General features: G+C 38.2%; 1 protein-coding gene across 6 annotated transcripts in view; it reads left to right on the top strand.

Annotated features, from left to right (window-relative positions):
- Positions 1-18,858, top strand: part of ESR1 (estrogen receptor 1) — a 209,006-nt gene that overhangs the window by 63,584 nt on the left and 126,564 nt on the right. For all 6 annotated transcript variants that reach the window (XM_068938694.1, XM_068938693.1, XM_009668702.2 and 3 more), the window contains one exon: positions 14,278-14,782. In XM_068938694.1, coding sequence (XP_068794795.1) covers positions 14,278-14,782 — 505 coding nt within the window. The remainder of the gene's footprint in view (positions 1-14,277; positions 14,783-18,858) is intronic.

The raw sequence follows: 18,858 nt of genomic DNA, 5'->3' as shown, positions 1-18,858 counted from the left end.
CAGTAAGTTTTACATCAACCTCCAAATACATTGTTGAAGTATACTGTGTGCCAGGCTGAGTTAGAAACGAGGTTCTAGCAGTTCTTTTCTATATGAAGACTGCAACATGTGGCTTTCTGTTGGGGTACGTTTTATTGCACCAGCTTCCAGTTAGGTGAAATGCTATGTAGTATTTATTCTGTTGTTTAGAATACTGAAATATATTCCAGTGACAGTTGGTAAAAGTTTAGAAGTAGTCTGAAGTGAGTAATTATGGATGTTATGCATGTGCTTTCTGTGCGGTGCAGATTTTGCAGACTGGAGTTCAGGCTGTAGCATTGGAACACTTTGGGTTAATGAACAGTGACCGTAGGAAGGTGTAAAGCAAGGACAAGTACATATATTCTAGAAAAAAATTTACCTTCTAGTTAAAAAAAAATCAGGCCTCAGTATCACTGTGGAATTGTGTCAAATAATCTTACTAGTTATTAGATTTATTATTTTTCACCAACATTGAAATGCAGCTTCAAATATTTAGAAGTTCCTCTTCAAAATGACTTATTTTATTACATGGATTTTACAGAGAAACGTGGAAAAACTGAACTAAGTGGCTTCATAAAAACTTCTGAAAAACAACTTACTTTTTTCAGGGGGTCTTAAGCAGAAACTTTTTTTTTCTGCAAACACTGAATTCTACATAAAAGGATTTATTAAGGAGAACAGAGGATAACAGAGATAATAGAACATAAATAAATCACGTAATAGGTATACTTAATCCATGGTGTATGTGTTTCAGTTTCATATGACCAAAGTGAATGTTGTGGTGGACAAATGTCCCTTTGGCAATTTGCCTCCTTTCTGCTTTGGCTTGTTCTCTTTGCGCACACTTTTACAGTACTACTAAATTAATCTAGCGGCGGGCTGCTACTGAAAAAAGTGGTACCATTCTGCCATGCTGGCCGTGGGCTCCTGCAGCTTCCCCTGAGTTGGCTCAGGACCTACATTAGCACAACACTCACTTTTCGGGAAACAACCAAAAGCTTTCTGCTAGCTTAGCTCTACAAGTTAACTGGGAGCATGGAAAGAGGCAGAAATGCAAAGGTGGGAGGAGCAATACCACCACTTTGTCAACAGTTTACCACTAAATCAGTTCAGGTGTATTGTAAAACGATTATATTACTCTTAAAGCTTCGACAAGTATCCCAGGTTGGCTTTCCAGGTTGGCTTTCAGAAAGTTGAATTCCTTGAACACTGAAGCAAGGGTGTGTTTCCCCTGCGCCTTGCAAACGCTTCTGGCTGGTTGAGACCAAAAGTACCCGGGGACCTTCTGTTTCTGCTCAGGTCATGCAGAAGCAGCTGAGAGCGAGGCGTGCCCAGGCTTTTAATGGTCTGGCTTGCTCTTGAACTCTGGCACCTAACAAATAGGTTGAAATCCAAGCTATTTGGATCAAACTTAGAAGCCAATGGCTGTCTTTATAAACATAAATTAAATATACTCAAGATTAATTATTTAGGCAGCTGACCAACTGTCCTGGAATGGCCTGTGTCTATACTAGTAGTTTCCTCAAAGCGCTGGATGGATGCAAACTGACTGATGGGACTGGTCCCTGGAATTTTCTAATACCTCAGCCATGCTCGGGGATTGTTTGGGTAGTGCTACTTGGCGCACGCCAATTTTTTTCCCAGGAATATTCCAACAGCACAGACAATGGTGTTCTAGAGCCCAAGAGTGTCTGCAGGTACGCTGTATTTTACTAGAGTAGAAGCAGCCAGGAGTTTCATCCACCTATTGCTCACTAAGAGAAGTAGTGAGGAAACTCCTTCACAACACTGCCAGTACCTTTGCCGTCACCTCCACATTGTTCAGCCGTCTCTGATGAGGGTGGCTGATACGGGCCTTTGGGTGCCAACCACCTTACAAGGACCTCCAGGCTTCCTGGTGCCCTTTGCAGCGTCATGCTGCTGGCTCCAGGTGTGTGACTAGCTCATATAGCTCTAAATGATATCAGGACTATTCGTGCTCTGGGGAGCAAAATCAGTACAGTGGAAGGAGTCTACAGTACCAAACAGTTTTATTTCCTGTCAAGAGGCCTTTCTAAGCACGCCCATCCTATTCAAAGGAGTGTGGCTCTAGAAAGAATCTTGCAGCATTATTGCCTGAATTAGTTCATAAATTACACCGTACAGAGACAGTAACTTGGTCTACAAAGCACTATAACCATATTAGCATTATGCTAGCTGTGAGAGAGGAGTTAATCACCTTGTGTATGGCACTATGGGGGCAGCAGTATTGCTTCACGTTTCAGAGCCAAGGCAAATAAGGAGGGCTTGGGAGTCTCTGTATCACTCTTCTTTGCAAAGTGCAGATCTGCCCACTGCACCAGCAAGGCATTGCTGAAGTTTTTCTTATGGCAAGATCTCATTTTGGAAAAATTAGAAATAAGTGTGTCAGTTACACAATATGAGTTGTGATTGATTGTTTTTTTTCCAGGCAAAACAAATTACTTTTAAATTTAAATTAATGTACCACAGCTGTAACAAGTTGTGATAGCAGTGTTTGCAGCTTTTAAAGGTTTCTCAACTGTAACCTCACCTCCTTGGAAAATGGCAACTACTGAATGCTAACCCTGGGTTTTGTATAGTTCCAAATCAAATATCAGTATTCTTATGCCAGATGCCAGTGATTCCTATTCATTCTTTGCCTTTTTCCAATTCATTACTAATGGCTAATAGCCGCTGCTTCTGTGGCTTGTAGATTGTCGTGCTAAACGTGTATGTGGAACTGCGTATTTCACATCCTCTTAGAAATAGAAAACCTGTTGCTCTGATGGTTTTCTGAACTTAGAGGAGAGTCTATATTGCAAAAGAACCCTTTCCTTAAACTATTGACTGCTCTGTTTCAGGAAGACCTCCATCTTGTTTCCATCTTGTTGCATAAAACAATGAAAATGGTAGAAGAACAAATAAAGATAGGGGAATGCTGAAATAATAAATAACTTTGACCTTTTTTTTTTTTGTTGCTGGCATCCAGTTATGTTCTTTGATCTTCCCTGCCTCAAACAAGCTAATATCTGCCAAGAGAGCACAACTGTTACTGAATCACTAAGGTCCTATTTGTTCCACTTGACAGATGACAATGCATTTTTTGTCTTTCTACAGAAGCACAGAAGTGGCTTTGAAAGCCTTCACCAACCAGAAGCCTTAGTTGTTGGGTTCCCCCCCCCCACCTTACTTACCTTACTTTTCATTTGTCTGGGTGGGTTTTGTTTCTTATCCCCTTGGGACAGTGTACTACAGATGATTGTGACCCCATTTTTGAGTAATGCTGATTATATAACACTGAAGATGGACGGTTTTGTTCTTGCTCATGTTCCATATTGTTTTGGCAAGAACTGAAGTCTGCAGTAGCTGTACCATAGAGTGATGCTTCATTTTACATTATGGCCAGTTTGCAAGTGTCCTTTGTAATCTTTGTCTACTTTGTAATTCCCTGATTTTTTGAACAATTTCTGTTTGTTAGTGCTAATTGATTAGTGCTGCATAGGTTTCTTATATTTGCAATTGTTGAATTGTTTGACAGCTTGATCAAAAGACCTTCTTTTTAGAGTTTAGAAAACCAGTCTTTACTTTTATTAGATAACTGCACCCTCATAATGGAAGTAGGAGATCATTATCAGGCCTATTTGAATTTAGTGAAGAAATGGTGAAACGTTTTCTTGAAGGGTGCTATTTTCAGTCATTGGCATAAGCCTGGACATTCAAATCTGGGCTACTGAGTAAACATTCTTTGTTCTAACTTAGCACAATGAGGACCTAATTTCTGATGGTGATCTTACGTTCTCCTGAGTACAAATAATAATTATTGTAGAAATGAACATTTTGCGTTGCTTTTTTGGTTCAGATTCCATTGACCATGCCTGTAGTCTTTTTAATAAAGTCAGTTTTAAAATTGGACTTCTTCTCTGGGAAGAGAAGTATTCATTATATCACAGAAACAGAATTTTGGAAAGTTCACAAGTTATTCCCAAAGAATGAAATATAACCCCTGTGGTTGTTAATTTTGGACTTCTTTGATAGTCACAGATGATGTGTGTGTGAGGATCAGAGATTCAGGCCCTGATCCAGCAAAGCACTTAAACTCATTTTTAACTTAGCTCATCATAATCAGCTCCACTGAAAACAGTGACTGAATCAAAGTAACACGGGAGGTATGGCACAATGCTATTTGGGACTATATGTTAAATACAGTCCTTATAATTGTTTTTTAAATTGAAATTATCAGAAAATTTGTTATAAGTATTTATTTCAAGATCTTCCTGGATCTGCATATCTTTAGTATGACTGTTATGGAAGAAGCTGTTAATTAGCTCCAAAAAATGCAACTTTTAAAATAGTTCATACATTTCTGCTACTTAAAAAGAATCTGAGGGAACTTTTTACTGTCAATAAGACTTCTCTTCAAGAAGGGTTGAATTTGTGTTAGAATTAAGAAATAGTTTGTTAATTGCTGAGCAAGTTTTAAATAATACTCGTTGCCAGTAACAAAGGACTGGTGAACTGTTACTACCTCAGGGACTCTTTCCCCATAACGTCTGGCACACCTTTTTCTATCTAGGATATTGAATTTGCCATTTCACTTGAGGTCTGCATGGGATGACTGCAGCCAATGCCTTCCCTGCTGGGCACAACCGCGTTTAATGAGCACTTGCTGGCTGACTATCCTGTTCTAGACCGTGTGCCAGATGGGTGACCAGCAGCAGCGATGAGCCTCTCAGATTTGGCAGTAGTAGTTGCTGGACCTGTGGTGACAATAACAAGCCAGTTCTTGATATCCAAGAGGGAACACAGGAAAATGTGTAGCATCGTCAGGGAAATGAGACTCTAAGACATTGATCAGGCCAGTGGGTAGGTGAACTGAGGAGAAGGGTAATTTTGCCAATGGAGGTCCTTAGTTCCTACTTTAGGGAGAATAGCAGGCCAGTTGAAAAGGACAGATATCTCATCTTGATCAAAGAGCAGCAGAAGGGATGAGACCATGATCTTGAAATCAGGCATCTGTGGAGAATGGGGAAGAACTAGACCATCATGAAACTAATTAATATCTCCTATTTGAAGATTTTGTTGCAGAACCTTGTATTAGATTCATGGATTCACAGAATAACTTAGATTGGAAGAGTTCCCCAGATGCCATCCTGTCAAAACCCCTGATCAAAGCAGGTCTAGTTAGATCAGGTTGCTCAGGGAGTTGTCCAGTTGAGTCTTGAACACCTCCAAGGATGGAGAGTCTCTGAGCATCCTGTTCCAGTATTTGACCATCCACACAGCAAAGTTTTCTTTCTACTATCTAATCTGAACTTCCCATATTCCAACTTGTGTCCGTTGCCTCTTGGTCTGTCATTGTGCACCTCTGAGAGAATTCTAGCTTCATCTTCTCTGTATCCTCTGATCAGGGAGTTGTAGACAGCAAAGTTCTCCCCTTCACCTTGTCTTCTCCAAGTTGAGGAGGCCCATCTCCCTCAGACTGTCCTTGTATGCCATGTGCCCATATGCTTCTGCCCCCGATCAGCCTGGAACCCCCCTGCTAGAGTTGCTCCAATATGTCATTATCTTTCCTGCATTGGGGGGCCCAAAAGGACGTAAAGGTGGCAGGAAGTCACACTGACAGTTTATGCCCTTCCCCCTATGTGCCATGTAGCTGTAAAAACATGGTAAAGGCCTTCTTTAAGTCTGGAGATTATAAAGTGGTCAAGGACTTGCATTTCTTTTTAGTTCGTCTCCAGTTAGCAGGTAGATCTTTTGGAAAAACTGAGCTGGACCCATTTATTTAGTATTTACAAATGATACTTGATTATGTCCCATACTATTTCTGTGGTTCTCTGTGGTAATACAACATTTATCACTAGAGTATTTATCAATAATATAACTTCTCTGCTGACATTTCAAAATCCTCAAGACTTTATCTGACCAACTCTGTCATGTTTAATGAAAGAGATTGCTGAGAATCATGGTGCTTGAGCATGCATACAAGTATGATTTGCAAACAGATAGTTTCAGGTAGTTCAAGAAGACATTACAAAGCAACCTGAAATAGATTTTGCTTCATATTTGAGCTACTAGAACTCTTTCTTCTCCTATTTATTGTACTAGAAAATTTACTGGTAGTCTTTCTTTTAAACTGAATCAGTAGATATCTGTTGCAGTGTAACTTGAAACTACAGCAAGAGAGATGAAAAATTTAGACTTAGAGAATACAGTGCAATATTTGAGCAGAGGCTGAGGTTAGTTAACGTGAAGAGGATTTCATCATGCATATTTTGCATGCCCATGGATGCACTTGCAGAAGAGTACTTGCATGTACATGTTTAAACCTGAAGGCCTGAAAGCTCTTGTTGCTCTTTAGTGCACGTTCAAGCATTTGGCAGAGAAACGAGTCTTGGCAAATAATGCTGTGAATGAGGCCAATTAATTATGAAATAAGACTGACTGATTAGCAAACAGAGCTGGCATCCACTAAGTAAACCTGCTGAAACACTGGAAGACCCTAGGGGAAGGTGTGGGGGCAAAGGCAGGGGGAGGAAGCGTGTTTCTATGTGCTCCCTACTGCTATTCTTCCAGGTTAAAAAGCTTTTTTTTTTTTCCTGGCTAATCCCTGCCTTACTAACATTCAAATTGATCTGTAATAGTTTAACAGAGGTACAACATGGTATCCTTTAAGTGATCTGAAGAAATGTATTTCGACAGTATATGTTATACTAATAGTTCATCTCAGTTAAAGAACAGCACTTCTGTAGGGAGGGGTTACTGGGATGTGTGCCAGTTAGACTGAAATCACCATCAAAGTACGTTAAGTTTAAATTAAATCAAGAATTTACAAATGTGGAATACAGGTAGCACAGTTACAAATGTTACAAGACACACGAACAGAAATAAAGCTGTGCATATAGCTCCTCATCCTAAGATAGTATCTAAGAGGCTTCTTCCAGTTAGGATACTTAACTCATGCCTAAAGGGTCGTTTCTTGTGCAAAACTTATGCTGTCAGATTGGGGAAGCAGGCCTGCTTTTATGAGTTTTTTTCTTGGGGTTTCCTAACAGTTCATTCAAATACAAATCTCCTTTTCTTCCCACACCATTCCCACCTCTCTCCTCCGACATCTCTTATTCCTTGATTTAAGGAGTTTGTTTCAGCATGTGTTTCCCCAAACTGTCCTCTTGCAACTAGAAAGTTGTTGTTTAACAGCAGTCTTTCTCATCCAGCTAGGCAATACTGAAATTCTGTCCTCAGCTCTTTCACGCTTTGAATCTCACGGACAAAATTTGTCAGTCACCCTTTATATAAGTGCATAAATGGAATTAACCTTGTGGCTCATTTCTGACTATTTTTGGAAGCCTAGACATGGTACTAATGAATCATTTTGAAGATGCCTCATCCTTAACCCAATCCTAATAAATACAAAGCTATCTTCTTTCTAAAGACTTTCCCAGTTTTCTTGCTAGGCTGAAATTTGGAAATGTTAACTCATGGAAATCAGTCACTCCATTCATTTTATCTTTAATATAAACACAATAAGTGAATATGAGCATGGGATACTAAGATCCAGATCCATTTCAGAACTCATTCCTTTTTTAATGACGCTAGGTTTATGAGAAATGGTCTGTGAAGATGCTGCATTTCTGATTAAGCAAGTATTGTTGCTTAATGTTAAATAAGAAGATTGTAATTTCACTTTTCTACCAGTGAATATCTTTGTTCACAACTGGTTAACATTTTACTTGGGAGAGAAATGTCTTTTTTCTTCATTTCCATCTGTCTGTGTGAAAATATCTGCTAACCCTTTGAAACATCAATATTTGCTAAGATCTTTTGAGTTTGTCCAGAGTACTCAGGTATTTTGGCTGATTTTATGTATGTAGTAAGTCATTTATCCTGTATGCGTTGGACACAATTATTTAGTCTTATCTTCTCACATCTTTCTTAGGTACAAGAAAAGCTGGAGAAATATACAAGCTAATTATGTTACAACATGTCTTCTACTCCTTTAGGAAGAGGGTAGGTTTCTAGACATTGCTTTCTAATGCTGAATTGAAAAGGAAGATGGTGACTCATTTTGATGTCAGGAAGTTCAGCTTGTGCATCTGGGAACTGGAATTCAGGATGATAACTGCCACTGTAATCTGTGTTCAGGCTGCCTGGACTCTCTCTCTCCCCCTCTGCCCCAGAAAGGTGATTAAAGGGGAAGTCTTTCTGGATCTATGCTAGCCCAGACTCTAGCATTTCAGTCACTCTTTTGGGAAGTTTCAGGCACAGTCTCGTCAAGACAAGGATCTGAGAGAGGAAAGAGCAGGCTCAGCTGGGAAAGAGTTTTTAGAAGCCTTGGTTCTTAGAAATTTGTAATTTTTCAAGGGATTAAACATTGGCCAAATATGGATGGAGTTGCAGAGGAATAGTAAAAGGCAGTTTTGTGACACTAAGTTCCACCTTCCTGCCAAATTCAAAGTTTCTGCTCCAAAAACCTCATTTGCTATAGCAAAAAGAGTTTCTCATTTCAATAAGGGGTTTCTAGAAATGTTTAAGGTGGGAAAACAAAAAATATTTCTTCCTAGATACTTATAAAATAATTCTCTCTGAGCTCATCACTGGCATGGAGAATTTCCACCTGACTGGCTAAAATCTGATGTTATCATAAATAGCTGTAAACCGAGCCTGAAAATTAAAAGCATAAGGATACTTTACCAAGAAGCTATGGTAACATCCTGGACTAATTTTGCTTTTGATTACACAGATAGTTTCAGACAAAATGTATAACAGACCTTCTCACACAAAGTACAAACAAAGCTGATGATATATCTAAATCATGTAAATTAATAAATATATATGCTAATATCCCTATTTGGGATAAAAAATATTTTAGGCAACTGTTCTTGTGTGAAAGCAGAAGCTCCTCGTTTAACTGTAGAACCAACTTAAAATATACATTTTGAATTAAGAATCTTGGGTCCAGCCTTTTGGTGCCATGCCTTTTTCTAGTAAGTTATCTGAAAAAAACAGTATACGTCCTCTTATCAACTTGCAAACATTTAAATGTTATAAACTCCCAATAACAGATTGAAGAGCTTATCTCTACTAAAAGTCTAAGGAATTTTAAAGCATACTTCATGCTCTGCCTAGCAGTATCAAGGGCTTTTTTTTTTCTTTTTTCTTCTTCAGAGAAGATTTATAAAGCAGTGGGGTAGATGGTGCTGTTCTCCAACTGTCTATCTTGAGGAGTTTCCTCACTGGACTAAACACAACATAATTTCTCTGTAATGCTACAGTGGAATCTTGGAAAAACATAATGTTCCTCCTGTTATGTGCAATAGATTCTTCTTTAATTGCAGCAGCTAAAAAAAACTTCTATCTTTATAGTTGTGGAACTGAACCAATGAAGTTTATGGTCTCTCTCTGTCAGCAGGTTTAGGGAAAATTTATAGCATACCTTCTCAGTTCTGAGTTTACCATTTTCTGCTGGAATACTTACTAAAATTGGAAACCAGTGCTGAAAAAAGAAAACAATATAGGACTAGGAGTTTTGCTATCTTTAAGGATTCCTATAATTTGAATAGTTTTTATGTAGCAACTGTTTTTACTTTCACCTCCCTTTCCCTCAAACTGCTGTTTTATCTTTTCTAGAATCAAGAAATGGTCTTTATGTTCAGGCTGTTTTTTCCTCCATTTCTTTTTGTTGTTTTCTCCCTGTAAATTGAACTTGTTCCTTTAGCATTCCCTGATTGGCCTTCAGGACTCTTAGTCAGAAGAAAACTGATGATGGCCCTGGAAATCCCCAAGCCTTCTTTTGGTTATTTTCATAAGCTAGTGCAATATTTTCTATAGTTTTTGGCTATCTTTTCTTTTCCTTTTTCTGTTTCTCAGACCGTTTTGCTGGCATCACGTCATGTTATTTGCTATCAGTGGAAGGAGGCTACTTCTCCTCTTGTTTCTGTGCTGTGTTCTGGATTTTAATTAAAAATATATTCAACTTGTCTATTATGGTTGAATCTTGAATTTGATTCAGGACCCACCTGTTTCTACCTGCTGAGGGTGCTGGACTGATGGTCCAGCTGAGCCAAAGCACACTATGAATGACTCTGCTAATTTGATGTGATCTCTCTAGTCAGTTATCAGCAAAGATGATGATAGCAGTGTAAAAACTAGAAGCAAACTGTGTGCATCAATGAAATGAAATGAGTTTACCTTCAGAAACATATCTAACTGTATGCTACCTCTAAACAATTTAAATTTAGCACAGAAATGTGATTTAGTTTTAATTTTTCTGCATTTTGTATTTTATTAGTGTAGTTTAAAGCGAATTCCTCACTCTGCAAAATCTGAATTGGGCATTGGCTCTGACATGTCTAGAAAAAGAAAATAGAAAGCTTGATATTTTTAAAAAAGGAACACAGGATTTAATCCTCCACTTACATTTATTTAATCAGTTCATTTCCCATTTCGATGAGAACGATAATGTCTAAATCTTCACGGTTTCAGAGACTCATCTTTTAGTCAGTCTCACTAAAAATCACTGTGCATGAAGAAGGAATTTATGCTTTGATCTTCCCTGCCAGCACGTACTTTGTGCTCCTCAGTTACAGCGGGCTGTCCCCTCTTTTCTTTTTCCGTACTCATTGATTGCTATTGCCTCTTTTCTTCCTGTTTCTTCCCTGTTTAAACTCTATGTTTAGAGATGGATCAAAACTAGCACTGATTTTATTTGTATATTCCTAAACTTCACAAATATAGCAAAGAACCAATCTATCCCTGATACAAATTTAGCAAATCTTTGAAGTTTGCAGAATCAGTTTACCTCTACATTTTGTCAGGGTGTGAGGAAGGCAGGGGGAGATGGTGTTCTCCTGTTGTGTATGGGCTTTGTAACTCCAAAACAATACCAGGCCTTTTTTTTTTTTTGTTTTTAAGTTGAGAGGAATATATGGAGTGGCTTGGCTGCAACAGAATACACATTAGTGGGGAAAGTAACAAAGCTTAATAGCTAGATTTCAACATTTTTGAACACCTCTGTCTGGCATATCGTTTTTATTTAGTTTCTGAAGATACTACACATTTTTTTTTAGCTATGCAGTGAATGAGGCAGATGATAGTCTGCCTAAGTTTAAAGACCTGCGTAAGTTTAAAGGCATACATAAAAAGGGGTTCAGTGTAGCGATGTTTCTGAAAAGAATCTACTAGTGAAAAATACCAAATATTATTGCTATATGCTGTACATATTTCCATATTATGTTCCTAACATGTAAAACTTGATATCTAGTAGATCAGAATGATTAAACTGGGTGGTGGATTAAGTCCTGGCCTTTAAGCACAAAGGCCAGGTTTTAGAAACTTAGATCTCATTTCTTGGGGTGAGCCCAGAAGCGGAGATATTCAACCCCATCTCTAAATCAAGGTGAAATTCTGTGTGTTAATTTGGAGGAAGTAGGATAGTCATCCTCAGAGAAGACAAGGAAAATAAACCTGTTTGATAAGCTGTAGAACTTCTCACCTTTTTTGTATCTAAAAAAATATGCAGTATGCAGAGTCACAAATTTGCCATCCTGGGATTTGGCTTGATTAACCACCCCTGTCTCACTCCCCCGGTCCTTGCCCTTTCCTGCACCCTCAGTTTTTTCCCTCAAAAAAATTAACCCAAACGTTTCAGGTTGCTGCCATAGGGATGCCCAGCCAAGCCTCAAGACCTAGATGGTGACACTGACATTTTTTTCTGATGTGTGTACCAGGCTATGTGCTGCAATGATCCTGCAGCTACCTATTGCTCAGCCTTTTTGGAGGGCAGGACTGTAACTTTCCACACTGGCCTGTGGAAAGCTGGTCCCAGGGATTCGGGTTAAAGTGGTACAGAGCAGAAGTAATGTTGCTTTTGTTTAAATCTACAGTGCATTTTAATGCTGTTTGTGTATGCTGTCAATTTAAAAAATTTGATCTCCCTTAAAACACACAACCCCCCTCAAACAGTTAATTGGATTTTTTAAAAATTGCATGTAAGAAGCACTGAGTTTGCGCAGGGTACTCTCAGAAGTCAAATCTGTACGTGCACCCTTGTATCTTCCCTCTTTTGCATAGCTACTATTCTGTAGCGGTTTTTTACATGTCAATATAGCATTTCTAAAATAGTGCACATATCAGACAATGTTTTAAATAAAAATTTAAAGGCTGTATGCAGCACACTATGGAAGTGGGTGTTCTCTTATTATGGCAGACTGTTTCACATTAATTCTCAGGTTATGCAGTATCAAATGAGAAAATGCCTTTTCCATGTATTCCTGAAGAACAAAATGAAATCCGTAAGAGTCACTGACCTTAAACTTGTAACTGCCATTCAGTTCAGCCCGTGTAGCCCAGCAGCCTGGCTGCTGGGAGCTATGCTCGCTTGCTGTTTGGTGAGCCTCTGCAAATGCACATTCGCCCACTCTATGCAAACATACACACACACTCTTTTTTCTCTCACACTGCCTGGCATATTGTCAGAATAACTCTTCGAAGACTTTCTGAACTGCTGGGTATGATTGTCTGATTATTATTTTGTTAACTAGGAACATGTTTAGTCCAGCGTTATTTAAACAGGCTTATCTCTTTGATCAAAGTCTACAGTCTGAAATTTGAACAGGGTAGGGAGGGTGGGTGAGTGAGGAAATCTTTCAAGTACATATTTATGTGTGTGCTGTTGTCTTAGCTGTGTGTATGCAGAGGTACAAATGCGTATTACTATAACATAGCCTTGCAAATATAAATAACTTTTGCTGTTTTAGTAGTTCTAAAAACATAGCGTTATTAAAATAAAATAATTTTTCAGTAGAGTTTTCTTGAAGCTATTAGTGACCTGCATACTGAGTTTTTCAGTTTCTTGAGTCTTTTGAAGGTTGAGCTGAATAACTGTGGAGTTGTTTAAGTATAGCATAGGCTTTGCTAGTGTTCAAGCCATACTAACTGGAGCCCTTATATTAATGTGTTTAGGGTTGGCATTAACCTATTTCACTGGCTGGACCACAGACCACAGCAATAATGCTGGAGAACTTGAAACAGATTTTGGAGGTTTTCCTTTAGCTGGTTCAAGACAACTGGTTTATGCAAAGTTAAAATTATACGGAATAAGATTGCAAGATGAAGCATGCATGCCACACCTTTTCATTATGTCCTCTCTCCTTTTTCTAAATATAACTTTTGAGAAGCATTTCTGTTTATTTTAAAGTTGATCCCTTTTGATTATTTTAGATGACTTGGTTTTCCAGTCTGATTTCAGAATTCAGGTTTGCTGAGCTTCTGCTTATGGGACTAAGCAAAAGAATTTCCTGTATTCAATTCACATGTCACGTAATCAAACCGTTTTTTTCTAACTATTAGGGTTTTACTGTGATCAAGTCTGTATGATGCTTTGTTTCATCATTTTCCAGCCTCAAAAGAAGCAGACAGAAATTTATAAAGCTAATTTAGAAGCTAATTTATAAGCTAATCTAAAGCTTTTCCTTTTTAATGTTACTTTTACACTTAGGTTAGTTTCTGCAAATTGTTATTACTGATGGAAGTATATTCTAAGTCTTTTCTCCTACATAGATACCATACATCCTTTAATTTCTGCCAGCTAGTTTTATTGACTGAGGTTAGTTACACACACACACACACACACACACACACACAAGCGTGTGCACACACATTCTGCGCTGCCATATCTCAGTTACAGCATAGTCCTAACCAGGGTCATTGCAACGTACACATTACATATTTCTAGCAAACATGAAAATGAATCAAACAGGAGGCGAGATAAACACAGATAGATTGGAGCCTGCTGAGGAAATAAAAGGCAGTAATCTGGCTGACCACTGGACTAGTCTTCCTGGTTTGATTTAAGCGTTCTTTTCCGTTAGTCGCTGTGGAGCGCTGGCTACTCTGAAGTGAAAAATTAAACGACTAGTAAGAATAAAGTAACGTTTAGTGGGACAATTATTTGGTATAACTCCAAAACTAATTGTTTCTGAAGTGATGTTTAAACCAATGTCAGCACAAGGCAAGAGTTCCTGGCTTGTGGCCAGCACCTTTGTAATGCATATTAGCACAGATGAGGAGTACTTAAAAGTTAGAGAGAGAGAGAGAGAGAGAGAGAGAGAGAGAGAGAAAGGGGGAATGTGTGTTTTCAGTGCTCACTCTGCGTTTGATTGTATCCTCCTCCTTGCTGAGATTAGATGAATACCTGTGCAGCGCTGCTTTAACATGATTTCTGCTGAGCCTCAGAATAGGTTCTGGTCTCTTTTTTAGGTGGACTGCCAGCTGCCGATCTCGCTGTTGACAATAAAAGCAGATATGCTCCTTGCTCACTGCCATTAGCAATGACCATGACCCTTCACACCAAAACCTCTGGAGTTACCCTGCTGCACCAGATCCAAGGCACGGAGCTGGAGACACTGGGCAGACCTCAGCTGAAGATCCCCCTGGAAAGATCGCTCAGCGACATGTACGTGGAGAGCAACAAGACAGGGGTTTTCAACTACCCAGAAGGGACCGCTTACGATTTTGCTACCACCGCTCCTGTGTACAGCTCTACTACTCTCAGTTATGCCCCTACTTCTGAGTCCTTTGGGTCCAGCAGTTTGGCAGGATTTCACTCACTGAACAATGTCCCACCAAGCCCCGTGGTATTCTTGCAGACGGCGCCCCAGCTCTCACCCTTCATCCATCACCACGGCCAACAGGTACCCTATTACCTTGAGAACGAACAGGGCAGCTTTGGAATGAGGGAAGCTGCTCCCCCAGCCTTCTACAGGTAAATGCTACAGCTAATTTTTCTTTCTTCTTTAAGCAGATATGTAGAGAAAATTAGACTGCCGAAATATGTATGCACTGAACTTTTGTTACGTGTAAAGGGCCGTGTAGTTTGATTGAATCATCCATGATATCTAGACCATAAAAAATAGCGCAGGGTAAAACAAAACTGCTCTTGCAACTGTAGGTGTAAATTTTAAAAACTACTGTACACACATGAGAAACAAATTAGATGAGTATAAATGTTTTCTGGGAAAAGATGAAATCATAATTGATTAAAGAATGGCAAACTCCCTGTTGCAATATATTAGAATTGCTGCCTAAGGTATACTAAAAAGACTTCTGCCACCACACGTTTCTGACTGTGAGGAGTCATTTCTTCAGCCCTTAGCCGGTAGTAAGAGGCTTTCCCTCCTCTGGCTTTCTTTACGGTGTGAGAAGTGGCTTTTATAAGAAGTAGCTCAGAGGCGCAGTATCCTTCCTAATCAAACTGTTGGAGCTGACTCAGTGACAGCATTTCAGTCATTAACCACCTTCACGAGCTACTGTAAGAGCTATGGACCTGATAACCTGCCTGTATCATTGCAAGAAGATATATTCTAACCATAAATCTGGCATACTGCTTTTCAAAAGACAGGATTTCTTTTTCTTGTATTTTTATCCCATAAGAGATGGGTCGTTTTTTATCTGGGATAGAAAGATAAAAATTTCTTAGAATGAGGGGGATTGACGTCATTGGTTTTAATATTTCATATTTATTGTCACTTGTACAAACAATTACATAATTTCTGAAGTGATTGAAGTTGATAGAGCTGTGGCTTCCAAGAAAATATAGTCAAACACACCAATACCCACACTGTTAATATCTGTGCATTGTTATTAGCACCATTTACACTGTTGGTAGCAGTTTACACTGGGCTGTAGTGAATCAAAGTGAACAGTTAGTTGTAATTTTTCATCTGAACTCTCTATTTCTCTGTTTATTTGGGAGATACAGGTGTGTTTGCTAGAAATGGAATGAGGCTAAAAAAAAAAAAAAAAGACAAGTTATTCTTTCCCTGTCGAGGGTTAGACTCTGCCATACTTACATGCACAGTATAACACATTGCTGTGAACAGTAACGTATGTCCTTAAAAGAGCGTCTAATTCAGCCTGAGTAAGAAGAGCCGAATCTAGTCCAAAAAAATAGATGATGATTACCCTTTCTGAAAATGATTAATCAGTTTTTGGGAGGAGACAGAATACAGACTGGTGAAATGACAGATAACAGTTTTGCCAGACAGTCCAACAAAATGATCTGTTAACTGAATTAATTTAAACAAAAATGCATGTTATACAACAAAATGTAATACTTCTAGGAAAAGTGAATACATGTCAGAGAGTAAAGATCATGTGGGCCAGTGATTTTAGCTTGCAACTACGCTTTATGCTAGATTACAAGGGTTTTAACATGAATGTCGAGTGCAAACCTATGATGAAAAGGGTATAAGTGACCTTAGATATGTGACAGCCGAGTAATGAGTTTGTGAAGTTGAAATACACAAGCAGGAAATATTGTATAGTTAGGGCTTTTTATTTCGGGAGATTTAAAAAACACAAGAAGAATCATCTGGAAGGAAAAGCTGAAAGACTGAAATAATGTTCTTTTAGTTTTTAAACAGTGGATTGAAAGGAGACACTTCAAAATAAAAATAGCATACTTTTTTACACCGTGAAGTGTAACTATTAAGCAAACATGTAAGGGCAGTGCTGGATTCCCCATCTCCTGGTATTTCTCATATTTCTAGCCATATACAATTGACTGGGCTTAATGCAAGGGTAATTAGGTGAATTTATGATCTTGCATATGCAGGGAGTTTATCTGTGTACAGAGTTATACAAATGATTTAATGGCCGCTTCCAGCTGTAATTCTGTAAAGCACATTTTATGTGGTGATAAGAAATATGCATCTGAGTACTTGTTATGATTACCTTGTGTTAACAGGCTCAATATTGGAATTAAATTGATAGAAGCATTGCCGTTTTCATTTCAGCAAGACTGTTTACCAAGTTATCATCCTGACAACATTCAGTTTTAGCTCTTTTTTCCTGTAGTTTGGCACAGATCCAATCATAAATTGTCTGTTTTAAAATAATTTGAATAGGTGATCAGAGTCTGGGAAATATTTAAATATCTAATCATGGGTTTAAGAACAAGTTCTTTTGAAAATATTGCAACATATGAATTTCCAATTTACTTTATTCATTTGGCTAATCTCATTGGTTTCAATTGGATTACGGGAGAAAAGAAAGCATGGGGCAGTGTAATCTGGCAATGAATAAATTGATGCTGGAGATTAGAAGATGTCTAACTACCAGAATAGTGACTTTCTGGAACAACGTAGTAGTAGGAGTGATAAAGACAAAAAATACCAACCCAAAAGCCCTAACAAAATTTAAAATGGATCACAATCCATCACAATCCATGTTTATGATACAGCTGCCTGCTGCTATAGTAAATAATGTAACTTAAGACCCAGAAAGACTGCTCCAGAATTCTTATTTACCCTTTTTGTGTAACAGGATTGTGCTATTTGGCTTGTAACACTGTAGTATTGGCATTGCAGCATCCTGTTGCACTGTGGACTTGAGATGCAAGTAATGCATTCTATGATCCAAGGGACTACAACAATAAATATTCTTTGTAGGTTGGAGCTGGGATTATCTTCTGTTAACATTCAGATAAAATGTTAAAAATCTACAGTTCACTAAATCACTCAATTCAAAATGTACTGAATGTAATGAGGAAAAAATTTAATGCAGTTTGATTTTTGTTAATAAGCATTCAAAATCATGCTCAGCATAGAGACATATAGCTACACAAGGATTAATTCAGAAGTTATATTTCATTTCTTTCAAATTATGTTTCCATTTCAAAAGACTTTTATTGCAAGTTAATGCCAGACTTCTATATCCAGCAGAACAGAAGAATACAAAAAATACACTAATCTCCTCCTTTCTGGAGTTTCTAAATAACGGGACAGTGGAATCTGAGAAAAGAGAAGGGCTCAATTAATTCAAATTGTGCTGTCTTTACCTTGACCCCTTTTATGTCTGACCTTGTGGATGTTTTTATAGGGAGCCAAACTAAAATACCTTTTCCTTATCTTGCAGTGTCAGTGTCTTCCAGTAAGGGGGGAAAAGGCATAGCACTGGTTATGTTTTTAATTCTCGTCAAATCTTGCATATATTTTATTTTCCCTATCACTTTTGTAGTAGTTATTTTTATTGAATGTTGAGTAGTAGTTGATAATTATTACAGAAAATTCTTTGCTCAGGGATATTACCGTAAACTAACTGAATTATTTCTTTTGATATCAACTATTATATATGAGCTGTGGTCAAATTATTTCCTTGTGCCTTTGGCAGGTTTTTGTTCATTCAGAGAAAAACAAATAAGCCATTCAGTAGCTAATTTATCTCAGTAAATTCCTATAAACAACAACAGATGAATCCTTTTTGTTGTTCCAGCGTGTGATATTCTCTGTGTTATCCCACAGAGTTGGCACTTCGCAGATCTGAAGTAAAATCTTGCCTCTCTGTAGCGTGTGTTTGGTGCTGCTGCTTCCAAATTTGCCCCAAGCCTGTGCAGAAACAGACTGCACCTACCAGCTTCCTGATGAGGGAGTTGTCTGTTAACCTTCAGAGGATGATGGAGCCAGGGCAAATCAATGTAAAAACAGAAATACCAGATGAAAAATCATTCATTGCTTCCTCACTTTTAGTGGCTAATCTGTGAGTATCTTCTAGTACCTCAAGCTCTGAGCATCAATTAAATAATAAAGCGTTTATTTAGCTTTAGTGCTAATTATCATATTGAAATTAACACTGAATTATTATAAAACTGTTGTTCCAACCAATATGACAGTTAATTTTTAATTTTTCATGCTTTCTAAAATTGAGAACGAAGATTACAGATGTAGACAGTTCCCTCTTCTGCTGTAATTCATAAGCCCATCACAGTTTGAAAACGGAAATTACTTAATCTAATACGTAATTTTTTTTTACCTTGTCTGTTTCATTATTAAACTTTGTGGC

Source organism: Struthio camelus, chromosome 3 (genome assembly GCF_040807025.1).
Source record: "Struthio camelus isolate bStrCam1 chromosome 3, bStrCam1.hap1, whole genome shotgun sequence".
Lineage (NCBI taxonomy): Eukaryota > Metazoa > Chordata > Aves > Struthioniformes > Struthionidae > Struthio > Struthio camelus.
Note: the sequence above shows the minus strand (reverse complement) of the source record. Positions and strands in the feature narration are given on the sequence as shown.